Source organism: Prionailurus bengalensis, chromosome B3 (genome assembly GCF_016509475.1).
Source record: "Prionailurus bengalensis isolate Pbe53 chromosome B3, Fcat_Pben_1.1_paternal_pri, whole genome shotgun sequence".
Classification (NCBI taxonomy): domain Eukaryota; kingdom Metazoa; phylum Chordata; class Mammalia; order Carnivora; family Felidae; genus Prionailurus; species Prionailurus bengalensis.
In genome coordinates this window covers 52902231-52924993 of record NC_057355.1, presented here as the reverse complement: position 1 = coordinate 52924993, position 22763 = coordinate 52902231, and the positions used below count along the sequence as shown (strand labels likewise).

Genomic DNA, 22763 nt, shown 5'->3' with positions numbered 1-22763 from the left:
TCTAAATGAACATTTACTCTTTATAATTTCTAAATATAATCACTAAATACCTTGAGGGTCCCATGCTAAATTGTATGTCACAGAACTCAAAAAAAACTGCCCCGTTTTAAGCCACTGACACTTGAGTTGCTGAAACATATAGAAAGAAAAAAGAAACATATGTTTTTAAAGTAATATCCACAAATATTACCATTTTATCATTTTATTCACCTTAAGACTTTATGATCTAAAACAAAAATGTAAATATTTCACTATTATTTTGAAAATATTGCTCCTAAAATAACTTCCAATAGTTACTTATTATTTACTCTACCACATCAAGCTGCTTGCCATGCCCAAAGCATGTTCTCTCAGGCTTCCTTCCATGTCTATAAACACATTCTCAGATGTAGGACATGCTTTTTCTCTCTTCTCCACCTGCAAGCTCCCATGCTTACATCTATATCCAGCTAAATCACCACCTCTGCTGACATCCCGGCAGCAGCCATGGTACCCTTTACATCCCATTTTAACAGTGGCCACATGCATGTGTCTGAATCTCCTAGTAAACTCCAGTTCTTCAAGGCAGGAATTATGCCGTAATAAGCTTTGTGTCTTGAGTGCTGTAATGGCTGGAACATATGCAGACACTCAATACATGTTTGTGAAAACAAATGCACATTAGAAAGAAGTGAAAATTATCATAATCTTATGGACTCAACATCTAAAATAAAACTAGATGTATCTCCCAAAGTGAACAAATTTGAACCACACAATATATACAATCCACAAATCTATATTATGTGTATTATATTTATTTGATTAATTTCCAGTCTTTTTTCTATTTTCATTCTAAAAGATAGAAAGATTTAAAGTGTAAAAGTCAAAGGCCTTTGCCATGAAATACAGTAAGTGAAAAAAAGTTGAGATATTTCTTTGTAGTACATAAATGCAAAATGTCCTTTTGTAAAGTACAGTGCATGTAAAGCCACGTCACCTTAGGCAAGTTATACATCAACTGCTTGGCAAGTAGTAATAATTTAATAAACAGAAATTCCCTCTCTCTGTATGATACTTTTTAAATACTTAACAAATACTTCATTCAAGGTATCATGACCATCCAGAGCCAGAATTTTAAAATAACTGCAAAACCTGAATTTCATTATCTAAAAATAATTATATATATTTATAAATATATACATATATATTTATTTATATTTATATTTAAGTGTATTTATTTATTGGTGGGGGGAGAGGGGAAGAGAGGGAGAGAGAGAATCTCGAGCAGACTCCACACCATCAGTGCAGATTTGGATGCAAGGCTCAAACTCACAAACCCATGAGATCATGACCTGAGCCGAAATCAAGAGTCAGATGCTTAACTGACCGAGCCACCCAGGCGCCCCTGTGAATTTTAAGTAAAATAAAATATAGCACCTAGAATGAATTTGAATGGTTGGTTCTCAATGTGATATGCTAGACCATTTAGCTGATTAGTGAGTTTACCTAAGCTCCTAACTCCTTCACTCAACAAGTATTTAGAAGCACCTATTGTGTTCCAAGTCTTGTTCTAAGTACTTCAGATGCACCAGTGAACAAAAGAAACAAAGCTCCATACCCTCATGGAGCTTACATTCTAAACAGTAAATAACAAACAAGATAAATGCTGTGGGAAAAAAGTTTAAAATAGAAGGATGAGGGGTTAAAATAAAAGTGGTTTTGTTTTAAAATGGGCAATTTTAAAAATGGGCGGATCCCCATTGGGAAGGTATTATTGAGAAAATACTTACAGGATCTGAAGGAGCTGACCTTGGAGTTACCCAGAGAAAGAAAAACATTCCAGACAAGAGAAAAAACAATGCAAAGACCTAAGATGGGACAGTAACTGTTCAAAGAATAAAAATGCCAGTGTGGCTGGAGTAACATTAGAGGACAAAAATAGTAGGAGTCGAGCTCTGAGAGGTGTTAAGTGAGTACTAGAGGGAAAAAAGACTATAGAGTCTATTGTAAGGCTTTTTGGCTTTGTGTCTGAGAGAAATAGGGAGTTTTAGGTGGAGAAGTGTGTCATGACCTGCTGTGTTGAGAAAAGAGAAGAGAAGGATATAAAACATATCAGAGACTACTCCAGCAATCTAGACAAGAAAAAATAGTAGTTCAACTAAGGTAGATTACAATTAACAAGGTAAATATCAATTAGCAATATTATAGAAAACTGGGTTTCTAAAAGGTCTAGGGGTATATCTCTAGTGAATGTAGAAGATCTTACCATCAAAAGCACCACACCAACTTCAGATGGGTATTCCAGACCACATTCAGCACTAGCTCTTGTAAGGCACTCTTTACTGCTATCAACTGGATTCTAAACTTAACTCTAAAAAACTTCTACTACCACTGAATACTTACACAATTTCTCTTATGAGAATTTATGCCCAAGGGCTCAAAAATACAAACAGCATTACCATACGAAGCTGCAATCTAAAAAGAAATGAACAAAGCATTAACATTTAGAAAAAGAAAATAAAGACAACATCCTTTTCACAATAATGTATAAGCTAATTACATATAATACAATCCCAATACAGTATTCATGATTTATTCCATCCCATAAATATAACTGGAAAAGAATTGGATTTAAGAATCCCTTCTCTGTTGTCAAAAATTCATCAGGCTTTAGTTTACACATCAAATACAAGGTTGAACTATTCAAAGAAATCATGCTTTTCTGTAAGAATTTTTTTTAACATAGGAATAACTTTATTAACAAAGATAGCATTTCAATGGCACATTTGCCAGAAATTTTATAATCCAGTGAAAAATAATATAAAAACCATGAGAAGCAGAAAAAGATACCAAAGAGTATTAAACAGGTATTCAAAAGACATCAAATAAAATGACATTAATTATACTATGAAACAAAAAAAAAAATTCAATGGGGAAAATCATCTAGAAAAAGGAATAGAGAAAATGGACTAAGGAGAGATCAGAGACTCCACTGCAAGTGGAAGAGAAAGAGCTGATGTAGACATCTCTATCAGACTTAAGATAGAGATCTGGGTTCCAGGTCACATACCTGATAAAAGGGACATAAATTCTCTGTTCCTGGAAGCTACCAGAGCCTGGTAGAGATGATTTTTTTTAATATGAAATTTATTGTCAAATTGGTTTCCATACAACACCCAGTGCTCATCCCAAAAGGTGCTCTCCTCAATACCCATCACCCACCCTCCCCTCCCTCTTCCCCCATCAACCCTCAGTTTGTTCTCAGTTTTTAAGAGTCTCTTATGCTTTGGCTCCCTCCCTCTCTAACCTCTTTTTCTTTTTTTCCTTCCCCTCCCCCATGGTCTTCTGTTAAGTTTCTCAGGATCCACCTAAGAGTGAAAACATATGGTATCTGTCTTTCTCTCTAAGACTTACTTCACTTAGCATAACACTCTCCGGCTCCATCCATGTTGCTACAAAAGGCCATATTTCATTTTTCTCATTGCCACATAGTATTCCATTGTGTATATAAACCACAATTTCTTTATTCATTCATCAGTTGATGGACATTTAGGCTCTTTCCATAATTTGGCTATTGTTGAGAGTGCTGCTATAAACATTGGGGTGGTACAAGTGCCCCTATGCATCAGCACTCTTATACCCTTGGATAAATTCCTAGCAGTGCTATTGCTGGGTCATAGGGTAGATCTAGTTTTAATTTTTTGAGGAACCTCCACACTGTTTTCCAGAGCGGCTGCACCAGTTTGCATTCCCACCAACAGTGCAAGAGGTTTCCCATTTCTCCACATCCTCTCTAGCATCTATAGTCCCCTGATTTGTTCATTTTTCGAATAATTCCTTGAGAGCCAATTCCCAATTCACCCTCCTCTTGGCAAGAGGGAATCAACTACAGGGAACAGACCAAAAACCATTCTTGCTGACACCTAGAACACTAAATTAGGTATATATATTTTTTAAAGGCCAGTCAAAAAATGTCTACTGTCATCTCAGGGCACTCTCACACCAAAAAGTGATTTTAACTGTCACTTAATATCTAACACTCTTTCCACGAAAAAGCTCTTAATCTACAATGGTAGGGAGGAAGCTACTTCAAATGCCCACCCGAGGTAAACACCAAGGCAAAAACTGTTAGGAATGATCACATTCAACTTGTCAGCTGATGAATGAATGATTATAATTGGCTAACATAGTCATAAATGACAAAGCTATCAAAAGGTCTGGCAATAAAGGAAATAAAAGAAGATGGCAATAAAAAAACAATAAATCGAAGGTGTCGTTTTTGCCTTCTTTATCTTCAACCAGGTAAGGAAAAGTGGAAACAGGGTTATGAACACTAAGGTCCTATATATGAAAGGAAACTTTGCTCCCAGATAATTTATTGTGATCATTACCAGCCCATAAACAATTTACTAAAATTCATCTGGGAGAACTATCATACAACTCCAAGCAGGTTTAAAGATACCCTACTTGGTTTAAGGAAATGAACAATGAAAAATTAATGAAAGAAATCTGGCACTCTCAGTGTTTTCTAAGAGTAAGCAACGCTTAGTGGGGGAAAAAAAACAGGATAAAAATCAGAAAAGCAGGAAACAAGTGTCAAAAAACACCAGGAAATTCAGTGTTTCAATACTAGGTCAATTACATCACTGGATTGCCATATTGTGCCACATTTACACAAATACTAAAACTTGATACAAGCAGCAAGGTGGAACGCTAGAAATAGTGTAATAATAATTTGTTACTTGGCATAAATTTGCATCATTACTATTTATCACCATGAAAATTCTGATTTAACATATCCTTGTTAAAATGTGTTATTTCTCAGTAAAAAACAATTGATAGAACACTAAGACTATTTAAACCATTATAATTATTACAGGAAAAGTCTCATTTTTATACTGTGGAGATACTGAACTCTTCTACACAACACTGGCCTTACTGAGCTGTTAGAATATAGACTGAATATGCTACATTTACTTCACATACAACCAAAATTTGATGTGTATCATGTTTGATGTGTATTTTGGGGGAGAGGTATATGTGAGATGCAAACTACTTTAAAATAAACCCTCTGTTTTAGAGTCTGAATGAATGAACCTTAAGAGTCTTCAATTAATGAATAAATTTTCATTAAATTAACAGAAGCTCTACAAAGCTGCTGTTACATGACAAATATTATATTAGACATTAACAACTAGCCAGATTTCTTTATAAAAATTTAATGTTGCTGTGATTTGGGCAAGATAGGGGATGCTATGCAGATAAGAGAAAAGTTTACTTACTCCCTACTACTGGCTTAACAGTTGCTAGAATTATCAACTAGCAGAACATCAGTATGCACAGGACCGTAAGGCCTACAGAACTTTCAAGACAGTGTACACCTGCAGAATAATCATCTCATTATCAGCTTAATGGCCCCTTACCATTTGTATACATCCTATCACTTTATCCACTCCTGTCAACAACCATCTAAGCAAGGTTTATTAATAAGAAATTGTAAACAAGCCTTGTGTAAAAGGATAAGAATGCATTAAAAGATGGCATTTAATAAGGTAATTAAATCCCTTACTCTTCCATGTTGGTTAGAACACTCCACACAGCTGACTTGGATGTTTCCATGCTTAGCACCAGGAATGATCTGCACACATTCAAAGTCACTTGCCAAAATAACAATATCACAGCCTGATCCATACGCCTAAAAGAGAAAAGTTTTACAGTATGTAAGATATGTAACTTATGAATTATACCTTAGATTTTGTTGCCACCATAGACTCTGACACATTTTTACAAATATAGTTCATGTGAGAATATTTAGTTATCAATATCCAAATAAGACATTAAAAGTCACATCATAAATAAATGCCACATAATAAAACAGGATGATGACACCCCATGAATTATCTTTCAACAACTAGTACTAACAAAGAAAGGATTTTTCTAGTTCTTCAACCCTACAGCCTATGTCCCTGCAGGTCATAAATCTTCCTGTTCAGAGCTTCCCTCCAAAGCTCATCTTAGTGAACCCTAAAGAATAAAACCTCCATCTGAAAATAATAAGGCATCAATGGCTGCAACTGTGTTCCCAGGGTTCAAACCAGGCTTGACAAAGATCAAGAAAGAAATCAGATGAATTTTCCAACACAAATCCACATGGCTTAAAGAGCTAGTTAAATAGACATGAGCCCCCAAGGCAGAATTACATGCACTAAGGCAAAGACTAAACTTAAACTCATCAACTGCCTAAGAGTGAATCCATGATGCTGTCTGGCTCTCTCCTCCCCTTCAACCTTACAAGGTGTGAGGGAGAGAGGAAACCAGCCCAAAGTGGCTTCACACACACACACACACACACACACACACACACACACACACACAAATTAATTAACTTAATTTAAAAATAAACTGATTTATATAAAATGTTGACAAGTATAACTATATAGCCTGCAAAATAAAATAGAACACAAAATTAAGTTCCTGGAAAATTCCTTGTTCAACAAAACTATAACGAGTAAAACCAAATGTTTCTTCCTATTGCCACACTTCTTGATGCATGCTATTCCTGTTTTGCAACTTTGTGAATTTTATGAAGACATAAGGGGCAGAGGCAGAGCGTGAGGACACTTTTCCTTTTTCTCCCAAACTCAACTTGTGAGTAAATATTCAAAACAACCTAACAATCTAATTCTGAAGTGAAAAAGCCCCCTATATACACATGTGTGTATATACACCCAAAAAATGATTTATGAGGTGGTATTTTATCCCACGATTTCTACACCTTTAAGCAATATGGTCCTGTCCTACAAAACATAGATATCCAATAAATAAATAAATAAATAAATAAATAAATAAATAAACAACCAAACAAACAAACAAAACATAGATATCCAACAGCCAGGACTGAATGTGATGACATCGAACTCCATGACCTGTGTCCTGATGAGATCCACACATGGCTGCTAATGAAAGAGAAAATGAAGATAAAGACCAGATAGGAAGACAAATACTACTTCTACTGGTTACTAAAACTCCCAACACTGCCAAAATCCTGCTCCAACTACTATAAACCATCTTCAACTCATGTATTAATAAATACCAAAAAGTTCACCAAAAAAAAAAAAAAAAGAATTATTGGCAGGGGAAATATGAAAAAAAATCACTTCTGGGAGGAAGTAACTACTTATATTCTTATAGACAAGGCAGATTTACTACACCAAGCACTCAAGAAAGCAAAACTGAAAGGGAATATTGAGCATAGGAGAAAGCAATGTTTGTATCACTCTAATAATCTTTAAAATTACGTTATTAATCCTTACAAAAAAAGAAAAAAATTTATAACTATGAATGGTGATGGATGTTGACTAGACTTACTGTGGTGATCATTTCACAATGCATACAGATAGTGAATCATGCTGTACACCTGAAACTAATATAATGTTATATGTCAATTATACCTCAAAAGGAAAAATTTTATTAAAATTACAAAAATAATCCTACCTTTGAACAATATTTCAAATTTTCCAAAGTGCTTTATAGTATTATCTCAACAAAGTGAATTGATGAAAAGAGCATCAACTGATGAATGGATAAAGATGTGGTTTATGTATACAATGGAATACTACTTGGCAATAAGAAAGAATAAAATCTAGCCATCTGCAACAATGTGGATGGAACTGGAGGGTATTATGCTAAGTGAAATAAGTCAGGCAGAGAAAGACAGCATATGTTTTCACTCATATGTGGATCTTGAGAAACTTAAGAGAAGACCATGGGGAAAGGGAAGGGGGGGAAAAAAGTTACAGAGGGAGAGAGGCAAACCATAAGAGACTCTTAAGGACTGAGAACAAACTAAGGGTTGATAGGGGGAGAGGGGAAAGTGGGTGATGGGCATAGTGAGGGCACTTGTTGGGATGAGCACCGGGTGTTGTATGGAAACCAATTTGAAAATAAATTATATTTTTAAAAAATTATTTGTATTTAAAAATAAAGTAAAGTGGTTACTAGAAGCTGAAAAAAAAGAAAAGAGCATAAACTTTAGTTTGAATTCATATATGCAGGGTTTTCAATTTGGGCTCAGCCATTCTAAGTGATCTTAAGTCAGAAGTAACAGTTACCTCTTGAGACAACTGTGAAAATTAAAGTAGAAAATCTATTTGCAGAAGGCTTAGCACACATCATTCATTTAAGAAGAAAAAACAAACAAACAAACAAACAACAACAAAAAACAATGCATGAAGTCCCAAGCCTGTGCTAGGGACTGGGAATATACAACCACAAGACGTGGGAAGTCTAATGGGAAGATAACCAAGTGAATCACCAGTCACAACTAAATGACAAACTGCCATGACAGAGATACCCACAAAATATCAGAAGACAAAAGGTACTCAATAAATGTTATGTTACTCCCCCTTTAATCTTTGCAACAAACCTGAAAGGAAGATATCGTTATCATTGTATAAAGATTAAAATTCATCAATTTGCCCAAGATTATACGGTTAATAAGGGGAAGATGTTCCAACTCAAGTCCTTACAATTTTTAGGCTATTTTTTCCTACATTACATGTCAACGATACTTAAAGTATTCCAGATAAATATTAGTATCCCTGCTTCTCTAAAGATGGGCCATTTCTAGCAACTGCTACTAGAGACAGATAGGCTTTTACTGATCAATCACCAAAAAGGATGTTTACTCTTCCCTAGATATTCAAAATGCCAGACCTTTTCCAGAGTACATGGACTATACTCCTTAGCTGTAGGGAACCTTGACATCTTTCTGATCCTGCAATATATGTTCTCAAACTTGGCTGCATCAAAATCAAAATTACCTAAGGAACCTATTCAACACACAGATTGTTTGGTCCCACGCCAGACTTATTAAATCAAAATCTTCATGGATAAAAGAATTTGACAATATCTACCAAAATTTTAAATATACTTTTTGATCAAACAACTCTTTAATTTACCCTACAAGCATACTTTAAAAAGTTTGCCAAAATATATGTAGAAGGATAGTCACTGCCTTACTATTTGTAACAGCAAAAACTGAAGATAATCATACTGTCCATCAGTAAAGGAGGTTAAATAAATTACTGACTATCCATATACTGGAACACTATGTAGCTACTAAAAGTTTAGACACCACAAGTCTAAAATGATCTCAAATTCCTCATCAAACTAATAATTCACATCAAAAGGGAGCAACTTGTGTCTAGTACTGGCTTCCTGGAACCGACAAGTAGGCATTACCTACGATTTTATATAATAATATCTATGATCATGGCGGGAGCAGAACCCCCCAAACTACTGCACACTAACAGTTTGCCAAAGTACAGAGGAAGCATATTCTTACTCTTTAAAGAGTTTAAAGCAGGGAAAAACAAGGGCCCCCAAATCAGTCAATACTGAATCACATACATTCTATAACTGAAATCTCACAAGATTTTTATGATTTACATAAGCATGTGTTTAGTATCTGTCAGGTTCCCACTACAATGGAATGTCCATCAGAGCAAACAACCATGTCCTGTTTTACCATGTACTCCCAGCACTTCGCATTAGCAGCCCTCAATACATATACATATAGTGAATAAATGATCCAAATCTTCCCAGTTTCTGGCTCTAGAAGTCTCAGCACCTTAAAACCTAGTCAAAGAACGAAGTTCAGACAGAACTGACCAACTTTACAATAGTACCTACACAAGGAAAGAAAGATTTTGATTTTCCAGCCTAACAGTATATGGATTTAGAAGACCTACCAGAAGGGAATCTACCAAAGCCCTCCTCAGTAATCTATCGTTTACTGAATACTTTACTATGATATAAGGCCATCTGCTAAGTCTTTAGGAACAATGTATCTTCACAGGCCACCTTTTAAAGATGGAGAAATCCAAGCCCAGAAAGGTAAGTAGTTTGCCCAAGGTCACAGAGTGAGGATTCATTTGCTTTATAATAAAGCTCCTGCTCTTTCCCACTACCTCCCCCCACCTCTACTCTATTAAGATGTCTTCCTAGTGATAGAAGGCCTATGTTCATCCTTGTAATCCCAAGTAATTTACCACAGCCCCTAGCACAAAGTACTTGGTAAAAACCAACAGCTAATAAGGTTTATACAAAACCTATAATTACTTAAGAGATTCCCATTCTCTCAATTTTAGGGCAAAAGCAATTTTGTTTCCATTCTTCTTTTTCAGAATTCGGTCTTTAAGAGGAAGAATTTACAGTGCAGGAGGAAAAGAGGGTGCTCACTGGAACTACACACAATTACTAAAATGAACCCATGGAGTAAGGAGTGGGCTCTTTCACTAGGTAAAAGAAGTATCACGGACTTGGCGGAGTATACACTATTCCATATTGGGAGGTAAGCCACAGGATGGTGCTGGAAAGCAGGAAAGGGGGCAGTAAGCCTTTTCTGCAGCAATCAGAATCCCTTAGCCAGGTTCTTCTTCCCTCGGGTTCTTGGCAGAGCCACTGCTGTGCCATAGCACTATACACCAGTTATAACAGTACCAACCTATAAAATGTTTTGTCTCAAAGTCAAGGATATGATTTGGCCCCAACACAGAGACAAATCCCAAGAAAAGAGAAAACATCTTAGAAAAACACACTTTCCCTCCATTCATGTGGGAGGATTTCTTTTATGGAAGAACTGAACTGCCCTGATGAGGATAAAGAATAACCAGCTGACAATCATGTCATATTAAGAGAGAATTCTGTAGCACAAGCCCTAACATCAAAGATATGCTTCAAAGAGTTGCGGCAAGATGGCGGCTTAGGAGGACGCTGGGCTCACCGCACGTCCTGCTGATCACTTAGATTCCATCTACACCTACCTAAATAACCCAGAAAACCGCCAGAGGATTAGCAGAACAGAGTCGCCGGAGCCAAACTCAGACGAGAGGCCCATGGAAGAGGGTAGGAAGGGCGGCGAGGCAGTGCGCGCTCCACGGACTGGCGGGAGGGAGCCGGGGCGGAGGGGCGGCTCGCCGGCAAAGCAGAGCCCCCGAGTCTGGCTTGCAAAAGCGGAGGGGCCGGGCGGACTGTGTTCCGACAGCAAGCGCGACTTAGCGTCTGGGAGGTCATAAATTAACAGCTCTGCTCGGAAAGCGGGAAGGCTGGAGGACAAAGGGAGGGAGAGCTGCTGAGCCCCCTGACAACAGAGCTCAGTTTGGTGGGGAACAAAGGCGCTCTCCAGCGCCATTTCCCCCGCCCATCCCCCAGCCGAAATCCCAAAGGGAACCGGTTCCTGCCAGGGAACTTGCTCGCTCCGCGCAAACACCCAACTCTGCGCTTCGGCGGAGCCAAACCTCCGGCAGCGGATCTGACTCCCTCCCGCTGCCACAGGGCCCCTCCTGAAGTGGATCACCTAAGGAGAAGCGATCTAAGCCTGCCCCTCCTGCCCCCGAGCACCTTGCCTACCCACCCCAGCTAATACGCCAGATCCCCAGCATCACAAGCCTGGCAGGGTGCAAGTAGCCCAGACGAGCCACACCACCCCACAGTGAATCCCGCCCCTAGGAGAGGGGAAGAGAAGGCACACACCAGTCTGACTGTGGCCCCAGCGGTGGGCTGGGGGCAGACATCAGGTCTGACTGCGGCCCCGCCCACCAACTCCAGGTATACACCACAGCACAGGGGAAGTGCCCTGCAGGTCCTCACCACGCCAGGGACTATCCAAAATGACCAAGCGGAAGAACTCCCCTCAGAAGAATCTCCAGGAAATAACAACAGCTAATGAGCTGATCAAAAAGGATTTAAATAATATAACAGAAAGTGAATTTAGAATAATAGTCATAAAATTAATCGCTGGGCTTGAAAACAGTATACAGGACAGCAGAGAATCTCTTGCTACAGAGATCAAGGGACTAAGGAACAGTCACGAGGAGCTGAAAAACGCTTTAAACGAAATGCATAACAAAATGGAAACCACCACAGCTCGGCTTGAAGAGGCAGAGGAGAGAATAGGTGAACTAGAAGATAAAGTTATGGAAAAAGAGGAAGCTGAGAAAAAGAGAGATAAAAAAATCCAGGAGTATGAGGGGAAAATTAGAGAACTAAGTGATACACTAAAAAGAAATAATATACGCATAATTGGTATCCCAGAGGAGGAAGAGAGAGGGAAAGGTGCTGAAGGGGTACTTGAAGAAATCATAGCTGAGAACTTCCCTGAACTGGGGAAGGAAAAAGGCATTGAAATCCAAGAGGCACAGAGAACTCCCTTCAGACGTAACTTGAATCGATCTTCTGCACGACATATCATAGTGAAACTGGCAAAATACAAGGATAAAGAGAAAATTCTGAAAGCAGCAAGGGGTAAACGTGCCCTCACATATAAAGGGAGACCTATAAGACTCGTGACTGATCTCTCTTTTGAAACTTGGCAGGCCAGAAAGAATTGGCACGAGATTTTCAGGGTGCTAGACAGAAAAAATATGCAGCCAAGAATCCTTTATCCAGCAAGCCTGTCATTTAGAATAGAAGGAGAGATAAAGGTCTTCCCAAACAAACAAAAACTGAAGGAATTTGTCACCACTAAACCAGCCCTACAAGAGATCCTAAGGGGGACCCTGTGAGACAAAGTCCCAGAGACATCACTATAAGCATAAAACATACAGACATCACAATGACTCTAAACCCGTATCTTTCTATAATAACACTGAATGTAAATGGATTAAATGCGCCAACCAAAAGACATAGGGTATCAGAATGGATAAAAAAACAAGACCCATCGATTTGCTGTCTACAAGAGACTCATTTTAGACCTGAGGACACCTTTAGATTGAGAGTGAGGGGATGGAGAACTATTTATCATGCGACTGGAAGCCAAAAGAAAGCTGGAGTAGCCATACTTATATCAGACAAACTAGACTTTAAATTAAAGGCTGTAACAAGAGATGAAGAAGGACATTATATAATAGTTACAGGGTCTATCCATCAGGAAGAGCTAACAATTATAAATGTCTATGCGCCGAATACCGGAGCCCCCAAATATATAAAACAATTACTCATAAACATAAGCAACCTTATTGATAAGAATGTGGTCATTGCAGGGGACTTTAATACACCACTTACAGAAATGGATAGATCATCTAGACACACGGTCAATAAAGAAACAAGGGCCCTGAATGAGACATTGGATCAGATGGACCTGACAGATATATTTAGAACTCTGCATCCCAAAGCAACAGAATATACTTTCTTCTCGAGTGCACATGGAACATTCTCCAAGATAGATCATATACTGGGTCACAAAACAGCCCTTCATAAGTTTACAAGAATTGAAATTATACCATGCTTACTTTCAGACCACAATGCTATGAAGCTTGAAATCAACCACAGAAAAAAGTCTGGAAAACCTCCAAAAGCATGGAGGTTAAAGAACACCCTACTAACGAATGAGTGGGTCAACCAGGCAATTAGAGAAGAAATTAAAAAATATATGGAAACAAACGAAAATGAAAATACAACAATCCAAACACTTTGGGACGCAGCAAAGGCAGTCCTGAGAGGAAAATACATTGCAATCCAGGCCTATCTCAAGAAACAAGAAAAATCCCAAATACAAAATCTAACAGCACACCTAAAGGAACTAGAAGCAGAACAGCAAAGGCAGCCTAAGCCCAGCAGAAGAAGAGAAATAATAAAGATCAGAGCAGAAATAAACAATATAGAAACTAAAAAAACTGTAGAACAGATCAACGAAACCAAGAGATGGTTTTTTGAAAAAATAAACAAAATTGACAAACCTCTAGCCAGGCTTCTCAAAAAGAAAAGGGAGATGACCAAATAGATAAAATCATGAATGAAAATGGAATGATTACAACCAATCCCTCAGAGATACAAACAATTATCAGGGAATACTATGAAAAATTATATGCCAACAAATTGGACAACCTGGAAGAAATGGACAAATTCCTGAACACCCACACTCTTCCAAAACTCAATCAGGAGGAAATAGAAAGCTTGAACAGACCCATAACCAGCGAAGAAATTGAATCGGTTATCAAAAATCTCCCAACAAATAAGAGTCCAGGACCAGATGGCTTCCCAGGGGAGTTCTACCAGACGTTTAAAGCAGAGATAATACCTATCCTTCTCAAGCTATTCCAAGAAATAGAAAGGGAAGGAAAACTTCCAGACTCATTCTATGAAGCCAGTATTACTTTGATTCCTAAACCAGACAGAGACCCAGTAAAAAAAGAGAACTACAGGCCAATATCCCTGATGAATATGGATGCAAAAATTCTCAATAAGATACTAGCAAATCGAATTCAACGGCATATGAAAAGAATTATTCACCATGATCAAGTGGGATTCATTCCTGGGATGCAGGGCTGGTTCAACATTCGCAAATCAATCAACGTGATACATCACATTAACAAAAAAAGAGAGAAGAACCATATGATCCTGTCAATCGATGCAGAAAAGGCCTTCGACAAAATCCAGCACCCTTAATAAAAACCCTTGAGAAAGTCGGGATAGAAGGAACATACTTAAAGATCATAAAAGCCATTTATGAAAAGCCCACAGCTAACATCATCCTCAACGGGGAAAAACTGAAAGCTTTTTCCCTGAGATCAGGAACACGACAAGGATGCCCACTCTCACCGCTGCTGTTTAACATAGTGCTGGAAGTTCTAGCATCAGCAATCAGACAACAAAAGGAAATCAAAGGCATCAAAATTGGCAAAGATGAAGTCAAGCTTTCGCTTTTTGCAGATGACATGATATTATACATGGAAAATCCGATAGACTCCACCAAAAGTCTGCTAGAACTGATACAGGAATTCAGCAAAGTTGCAGGATACAAAATCAATGTACAGAAATCAGTTGCATTCTTATACACTAACAATGAAGCAACAGAAAGACAAATAAAGAAACGGATCCCATTCACAATTGCACCAAGAAGCATAAAATACCTAGGAATAAATCTAACCAAAGATGTAAAGGATCTGTATGCTGAAAACTATAGAAAGCTTCTGAAGGAAATTGAAGAAGATTTAAAGAAATGGAAAGACATTCCCTGCTCATGGATTGGAAAAATAAATATTGTCAAAATGTCAATACTACCCAAAGCTATCTACACATTCAATGCAATCCCAATCAAAATTGCACCAGCATTCTTCTCGAAACTAGAACAAGCAATCCTAAAATTCATATGGAACCACAAAAGGCCCCGAATAGCCAAAGGAATTTTGAAGAAGAAGACCAAAGCAGGAGGCATCACAATCCCAGACTTTAGCCTCTACTACAAAGCTGTCATCATCAAGACAGCATGGTATTGGCACCAAAACAGACACATAGACCAATGGAATAGAATAGAAACCCCAGAACTAGACCCACAAACGTATGGCCAACTCATCTTTGACAAAGCAGGAAAGAACATCCAATGGAAAAAAGACAGCCTCTTTAACAAATGGTGCTGGGAGAAATGGACAGCAACATGCAGAAGGTTGAAACTAGACCACTTTCTCACACCATTCACAAAAATAAACTCAAAATGGATAAAGGACCTAAATGTGAGACAGGAAACCATCAAAACCTTAGAGGAGAAAGCAGGAAAAGACCTCTCTGACCTCAGCCGTAGCAATCTCTTACTCGACACATCCCCAAAGGCAAGGGAATTAAAAGCAAAAGTGAATTACTGGGACCTTATGAAGATAAAAAGCTTCTGCACAGCAGAGGAAACAACCAACAAAACTAAAAGGCAACCAATGGAATGGGAAAAGATATTCGCAAATGACATATCGGACAAAGGGCTAGTATCCAAAATCTATAAAGAGCTCACCAAACTCCACACCCGAAAAACAAATAACCCAGTGAAGAAATGGGCAGAAAACATGAATAGACACTTCTCTAAAGAAGACATCCGGATGGCCAACAGGCACATGAAAAGATGTTCAGCGTCGCTCCTTTTCAGGGAAATACAAATCAAAACCACACTCAGGTATCACCTCACGCCAGTCAGAGTGGCCAAAATGAACAAATCAGGAGAGTATAGATGCTGGAGAGGATGTGGAGAAACGGGAACCCTCTTGCACTGTTGGTGGGAATGCAAATTGGTGCAGCCGCTCTGGAAAGCAGTGTGGAGGTTCCTCAGAAAATTAAAAATAGACCTACCCTATGACCCAGCAATAGCACTGCTAGGAATTTATCCAAGGGATCCAGGAGTACTGATGCATAGGGCCACTTGTACCCCAATGTTCATAGCAGCACTCTCAACAATAGCCAAATTATGGAAAGAGCCTAAATGTCCATCCACTGATGAATGGATAAAGAAATTGTGGTTTATATACACAATGGAATATTACGTGGCAATGAGAAAAAATGAAATATGGCCTTTTGTAGCAACGTGGATGGAACTGGAGAGTGTGATGCTAAGTGAAATAAGCCATACAGAGAAAGACAGATACCATATGGTTTCACTCTTATGTGGATCCTGAGAAACTTAACAGGAACCCATGGGGGAGGGGAAGGAAACAAAAAAAAAAAAGAGGTTAGAATGGGAGAGAGCCAAAGCATAAGAGACTGTTAAAAACTGAGAACAAACTGAGGGTTGATGGGGCGTGGGAGGGAGGAGAGGGTGGGTGATGGGTATTGAGGAGGGCACCTTTTGGGATGAGCACTGGGTGTTGTATGGAAACCAATTTGTCAATAAATTTCAGAAAAAAAAAAAAAAAGATATGCTTCAAATATATTAATCTTCACTTGCTTTAACCTTATCATTGGAAAACAAATCCATCCTTTTAGGAAAAAGAAAACTAGTCTGTGCTTTGAGTGCTAAAACCAAGAGTTTTCAACCTGGATGTAAGTCATAGATGGTCTCAGGAGGTCTCTGAACTCCTGGAAATTATATTTAAAGTCATGTGAATGTGCTTGTTTTCTTGTACCCACAGATCCCATTAGTTTGTTTAAAAGAATCTCTTCCTGGAGAGCCCAGGTGGCTTGGTCAGTTGGGCATCTGACTCTTGATTTCAGCTCAGGTCACAATCTCACAATTCGTGGGCTCCCTGCTATCAGCGTGGACCCTGCTTGGGATTCTCACTCTCCCTCTCTCTCTGTCCCTCCCCCACTCCTGGTAGCTTACTCCCTCTCTCCAAATAAATAAAACTTTAAAAATTTTTTTAAAAAGAATCTCTTCCTTAACAAAGTGCAGGGTGTGTCATATAACCCCATAATAATTCTATGGAAGCTAAAACTTGAATATTTGTTATTACCAACATTCTTTTCTGTTTTTAGTCATGATATCCAAAATTTCATTAGACAGGCACTGCCAATTAGTTGAGGCTGAAAAACAAAGTCACCTTCTTCTTTTACCTTATCAAATTTTCACTTGATGAAAAAAATTTAAATATCATCTTCTGAAGTCATTAGGTACTCTGAATTAATGTATTATTATCATAATAAAGATATTGCTGCCTTCTCTAGAGGGTTAATGTCACTGTGAACAATTAAGTGTATCTGAATATACACAACACAATCATTGTCCTAACTTCAGTTTTATATATAATTGCCTTAACCACATTATTTTCAGAAAAGCAAACAAATACTTGTATCCCATACTGTTTTAATTTTTCAGATTTCCTTTAAGTCTTAGATAAAGTATAAAGAAATAAAAAGTTGTTTGTTTGTTTTTTAAATCCTACACAGGGGCACCTGAGTGGCTCAGTTGAGCATCTGACTTCAGGTCATGATCTCACAGTTCGTGGGTTTGGGCCCCATGTCAGGCTCTGTGCTGACAGCTCGGAACCTGGAGCCTGCTTCTGCTTCTGTGTCTCCCTCTCTCTCTGCCCCTAACCCACTCGCATTCTGTCTCTGTCTTTCTCAAAAATAAACAAACATTAAAAAAAAATTTTTTTTTAATCCTACACAAACATGTCTTTTCCTATGAGAACATAAAATACAAATAAATGAATTACACAGGTATTTTCTATGGAATACCTGGATGCTCTATCATCCTGGTAGTTACAGGGTCAAAGTTTAAGGTCGCTGAAAACTGTTGACATGGATCTAAATTTAAAAGAAGAAAAGCACTGGTGAATTAAGAGGTATTAAGCATGCTGAAAGGTTTATCTAATTTAACAAGGTATTGTGGTCTTACCACAATAAATTCCCACCTCTCCCTGAGAGTGAATTTTGACTCATGTTAAGTATGTTCACTCTTCCACAAATGAGGGTACTTGTTATTAAGAGCTAAAAAAAATAATTACAAAAATTATAAGAGGTACCATTTACTGAAAGCCTACTGGGTAACATACTATGTAATCTACATTCCTAGTCTCTTTTTCAAGACTGCAGTAATCCTAGAAGTTAGCTATTATTGACCCCACTTTAATATAAGGAAATGGAAGTTCATAGGATTTAATCAAATTCTTAAGTAGCAAGGTAAATATAAGGCTGAGAGGCAAATTCAGGTCTCTTTACATTGTTATATCCACTTCACTTAGGACCATCATTTTGTTTTCTATTGCTCAAATTTTTGTTCTTCTTACTGGTTTGTTAATTACATAAATTCATTAAACTCTTCATTTCAGCTGTTCTAAAACAAAAAGCTAACGAGAAGACAGGGTTGTCTGACTTTGATCATTACTTAGTTGGGTCAAGTTATCTATAGACAAAGTCTTAAAAGGCCAGCCTTGACCTATGAAAAAATCTTATCAAGAAAACAAAGCACATATTAACAAAAATTTCCCAAGAAAATATCCTTTCCCTCTTCCTTTTAGTCACATAATTAAATAGCTAACTGCTTATGCTTCTCAGAATTAAAAATTAACTTCTAGGGGCACCTGGCTGGTTTAATCAGTGGAGCATGCAACTCTTGATCTTGGGGTCATGAATTTGAGCCCCATGTTGGGCTCAGAGATTACTTTAAAAAAATTAACCTCTAAAACAAATAGATTTCCTTTTTGAATAAGATCATTACTAAGCTAGAGTTTTCATGTATCCCTTACCCATAAAAGCCACCTGTAAGTTAAATAAACCATTTTAAATGTCTGATTTTAATGTTTTCAGCAACAAGATTTTCTTTTTTATAGAAAATGCAACACATGCTAATTTAAAAACTAAATCGGTGGGGAGCCTGGGTGGCTCAGATGGTTAAGTGTCTGACTTTTGGTTTTGGTTCAGGTCATGATCTTAGAGTTTGCAGGATAGAGCCCCACATCAGGCTCCACCCATGCTGACAGCACAGAGTCTGTTTGGGATTCTCTCTCTCCCTCTCCCGCATTGGACACACTATCTCTTTCTTTCAAAATAAATAAACTAAAAATTAAAAAATGAATACAAAAATTAGTCCACCTTACCCTTGACCACTTAAGGAGTGATTACCTGACAGTTACCCATGAACCCTTCCTGAAATGTTTAGTGTATATATATGTATAAACATTTTTTATATAAAGAGATTATGCTATACACAATTCTGCAACTTCTTTTCCACTTAATTAACAATTTGTCTTGAAGAACTTTCCTTAGCACAGAAGGAATTATTTTATTCTTCTTAATAGTTGCATAATCTTCCATTTTGTGGCTTTGCCATAATTACTTTAGGTTGTTTCCAGTCTTTCACTACCATAAAACGTGCTTCAGTATAACACCTATGTATTTATGGTATTACACATATGTGTGCAAGTATACCCAAAGGATAAATTCTAAGACATAATTTACTGGGTGAGTGATTAAAATAAGTAAGTACTGCAAAATGCCCTCCAAAAACACTGTATTTCCCATATGTATAAAAGTACCTGTTTCTCCACTTCCTCACTAACCCTGATAATCCAATCCAACAAAACCTAGCTTCTCCCTGTTGTCTTAATTTCTATTGTTATTAGGAGGAAAGTTGAGCATCTTTTCATACATTTATCAATCATTTATATTTCTTTCTCTGAAAACTGACTATTCCTGTTATTGGTCAATTTTTTAACTGGGTCTGTTCTGAATGACTTATAAGAGCTCTTTACAGATTAAGGAAATCCATCCTTTGTCTATATAGCTAATAAGATTTTTTTTAATGCCTGAACTAAAGATAGACTAAGCAAAGGGCAAATCATTATTTTTTTAATTGAAATAGTGTATTTATATAATACACAATTTCAATTTGAAAAGTTATATATATAGATCACAGTAGGCCATGGACTAGTTTAAAGGCCCAATTTATGAAGTACCAGGAAAGTTTATAAATTTATGTGTAAAAATATAGAGTTCTCAAAATGAAATTTAAGTCTACAAATAAGAGTACTTATCAGCAATACATTCAATCAGCCTCATATGTCTTTCTACAGGTTTCTACACCTAAAATCAAACCCTTAACCTTTATCAATCACTGCCTACCATCAGCACCCCCAAAATAGATAAGCTTCTTGCCAGTCAGATGTTAAGTCCATCATACAGTTAGAAAAGGGGGAAAGGGTAGTATTTGAACAAACAGCTCTTCTCTCCACATGACTAAGAACGGACTTTACTAATATGATTCAATCATTCTAACAGCCTAAAGTCCACTCAAGAATGCTGAATGAACAGAAATAAATGAGAAAGAAACTAAATAGTAAGCAAAAAGCTAAGAGCACAAAAATTACCCCAAGTCAACGACAAGTGAAGCAATATCAGAAATAATATAATAATGACTGTATGTGTGGTAACCAAAGGTTTGTTACTTTTAGAAACAACACAGCTCACATCAGGATATGCAAAATTAACAGACTACTTATAAAAGTAGGAAAAAGCTAAGCTGCAAGTGGTATACTGAGTGAAACGTAAGACAAAACTTAATAATATATAAAAACAGGGGTGCCTGGGTGGCTCAGTTGGTTAAGCGTCCGACTTTGGCTCAGGTCATTCTCTCATGGCTTGTGAGTTCTAGCCTGCATCAGGCTCTATGCGGACAGCTCAGAGCCTGGAGCCTGCTTCGGATTCTGTGTCTCCCTCTCTCTGCCCTCCCTCCCTTGCTCACACGCTCACTCTCTCTCAAAAATAAATAAATATTAAAACAAATTTTTAATAATATATAAAAACAAAAATCTATGGCTGAAAAAAATAAAAATGCAAGAAATACTACAAGTGGGAAAAAAAAGAAATATTACAGTGTTTGTGATTAAATAGTAAGAGACAAAATGATTTTTGTTTTAATTTCTTCGTAACAACCCCAAACAAGCAACAGATCTGAAAGAACTTCCTTTAATTAAAATTAAAACTTTAAATTAAAAAAGAACAATCTTTAGTATTAGTCAAAAGCAACCAATTTTGATAATTTACTGACAAAATAGATGGAGCTACAACAAACTTCTAAATACTAAGCTAAAGAGAAACACAGATACCCACAGTACAAACTAAACTTATTTCTATAACCCTGAACACAGAACAAAACAGGGGTTTTTTAAAATTTACTGATGCTAAATCATATCTGATAAGCAAAGGAGACCTTGAAAAGAGAAATATGCAATAATTAATTAATTTGTCCTAATTAAATATTACAAATACTGCTCTATCTCCAGCTTGCATGCATTCTCACTAAAAAGTAAGTGTGGAAGTAGAAATCAAAAATCATCTCTTCTAAATAACTATTTTATGTCAGTGCTGAGAATAAATCACTCAAAGTATTACTTACCAAAAATTTCTAAGGGAAATCACAGCAGTATTGGTAAAAGTATGTCTCATGGACTGGCCAACATGCATAAAAACCTACCCACCTTTCAGCTTCAGATATGTTCTCTAAAGCTTGAGATATATAACAATTTGGCCTCACAAAGAATAATGTAGTAAACTACTACTTTTTTAAATGGTTACTTCTAAAGAAACACAATATTTTTTTATATTTAATTATTACAAATACAGACAATAAGTGACTCAATATTTTGTTCCTTAATTTGTTAATTAATTTTACATTTCAAAGAACCTTAACAGTACATTATCTAATATGTACCAATATTAATACGTAATGTTTGACAACTTCCAATTTTGCAACTACTGGAAATTTCCAGATATTAGGTTAACCTAAATACTGATATTTTGAGGGAGATGGTCCTGCCAGTGTTCCAAAAATCATTTCCCAAATAATTGATTAAAATATTAAATTATAATTAAACTCCCGATATAATACCATCAATATGATGGAAAGAACATATTCCTGAGAATCCAGAGGTATTAATACCAACTATAACAATCTCTCTGTAATATTTCCTTTATCAGTCAAATGAAAGATTGTGACTAGATCACTTCTGAGACTCCTTTCAATTTTTAAGCTGTAATTCTATGAAGCACAAATTTGCTTCAAAAAGTCCTGATACAAAGATTAAATAATCCAGTGTGCACTATTTTACATAGAAACCCAGCTAAATGGTCTTTGTGTTGTAACTCTTTCCCCTACTCACGGCTGACAGGATGTGAGGATGGTCCAGACTAATGACCAGTAGCTATCAGCCAGATGAAAGAGATGGGCTAAGCCAGGCAAAGTCCACTCAGAAATTCAAACCATAAGACCCAGAGTTAGAAGGAAGGGCTAAGCAGACAAGTCATACATGTTCAGGGATAAGTCAGCAATTTGAAACTGAAACCACCAGTTTAAAAAGTAAATGGATCGGATATCTAAAAACAAAAAACTCATGAAAAAAACAAGTACATAAAATCCCTAAGAGAAGGCAGTCTTGATTCTACCAGCTTTTTAGTTCCAATCACCCTGAAGCCCAACTGTACCTCCTAAGTTCTTTGTGTATCCTGAAATAAACCTAGCTTTTACTTCAGTTCATCTGTCCCTTGTGCTAAAACCAGTACTGATACAAAGATTGGGACTGCATAGAACA

At 37.1% G+C, this 22763-nt stretch overlaps 1 protein-coding gene across 4 annotated transcripts in view; it reads right to left on the bottom strand.

Annotated features, from left to right (window-relative positions):
- Positions 1 to 22763, bottom strand: part of DMXL2 (Dmx like 2) — a 156633-nt gene that overhangs the window by 115135 nt on the left and 18735 nt on the right. For all 4 annotated transcript variants that reach the window (XM_043555425.1, XM_043555426.1, XM_043555428.1 and 1 more), the window contains exons 2-4: positions 5549 to 5674; positions 2383 to 2454; positions 51 to 129 (exon numbers count right to left, since the gene is read on the bottom strand). In XM_043555425.1, coding sequence (XP_043411360.1) covers positions 51 to 129; positions 2383 to 2454; positions 5549 to 5674 — 277 coding nt within the window. The remainder of the gene's footprint in view (positions 1 to 50; positions 130 to 2382; positions 2455 to 5548; positions 5675 to 22763) is intronic.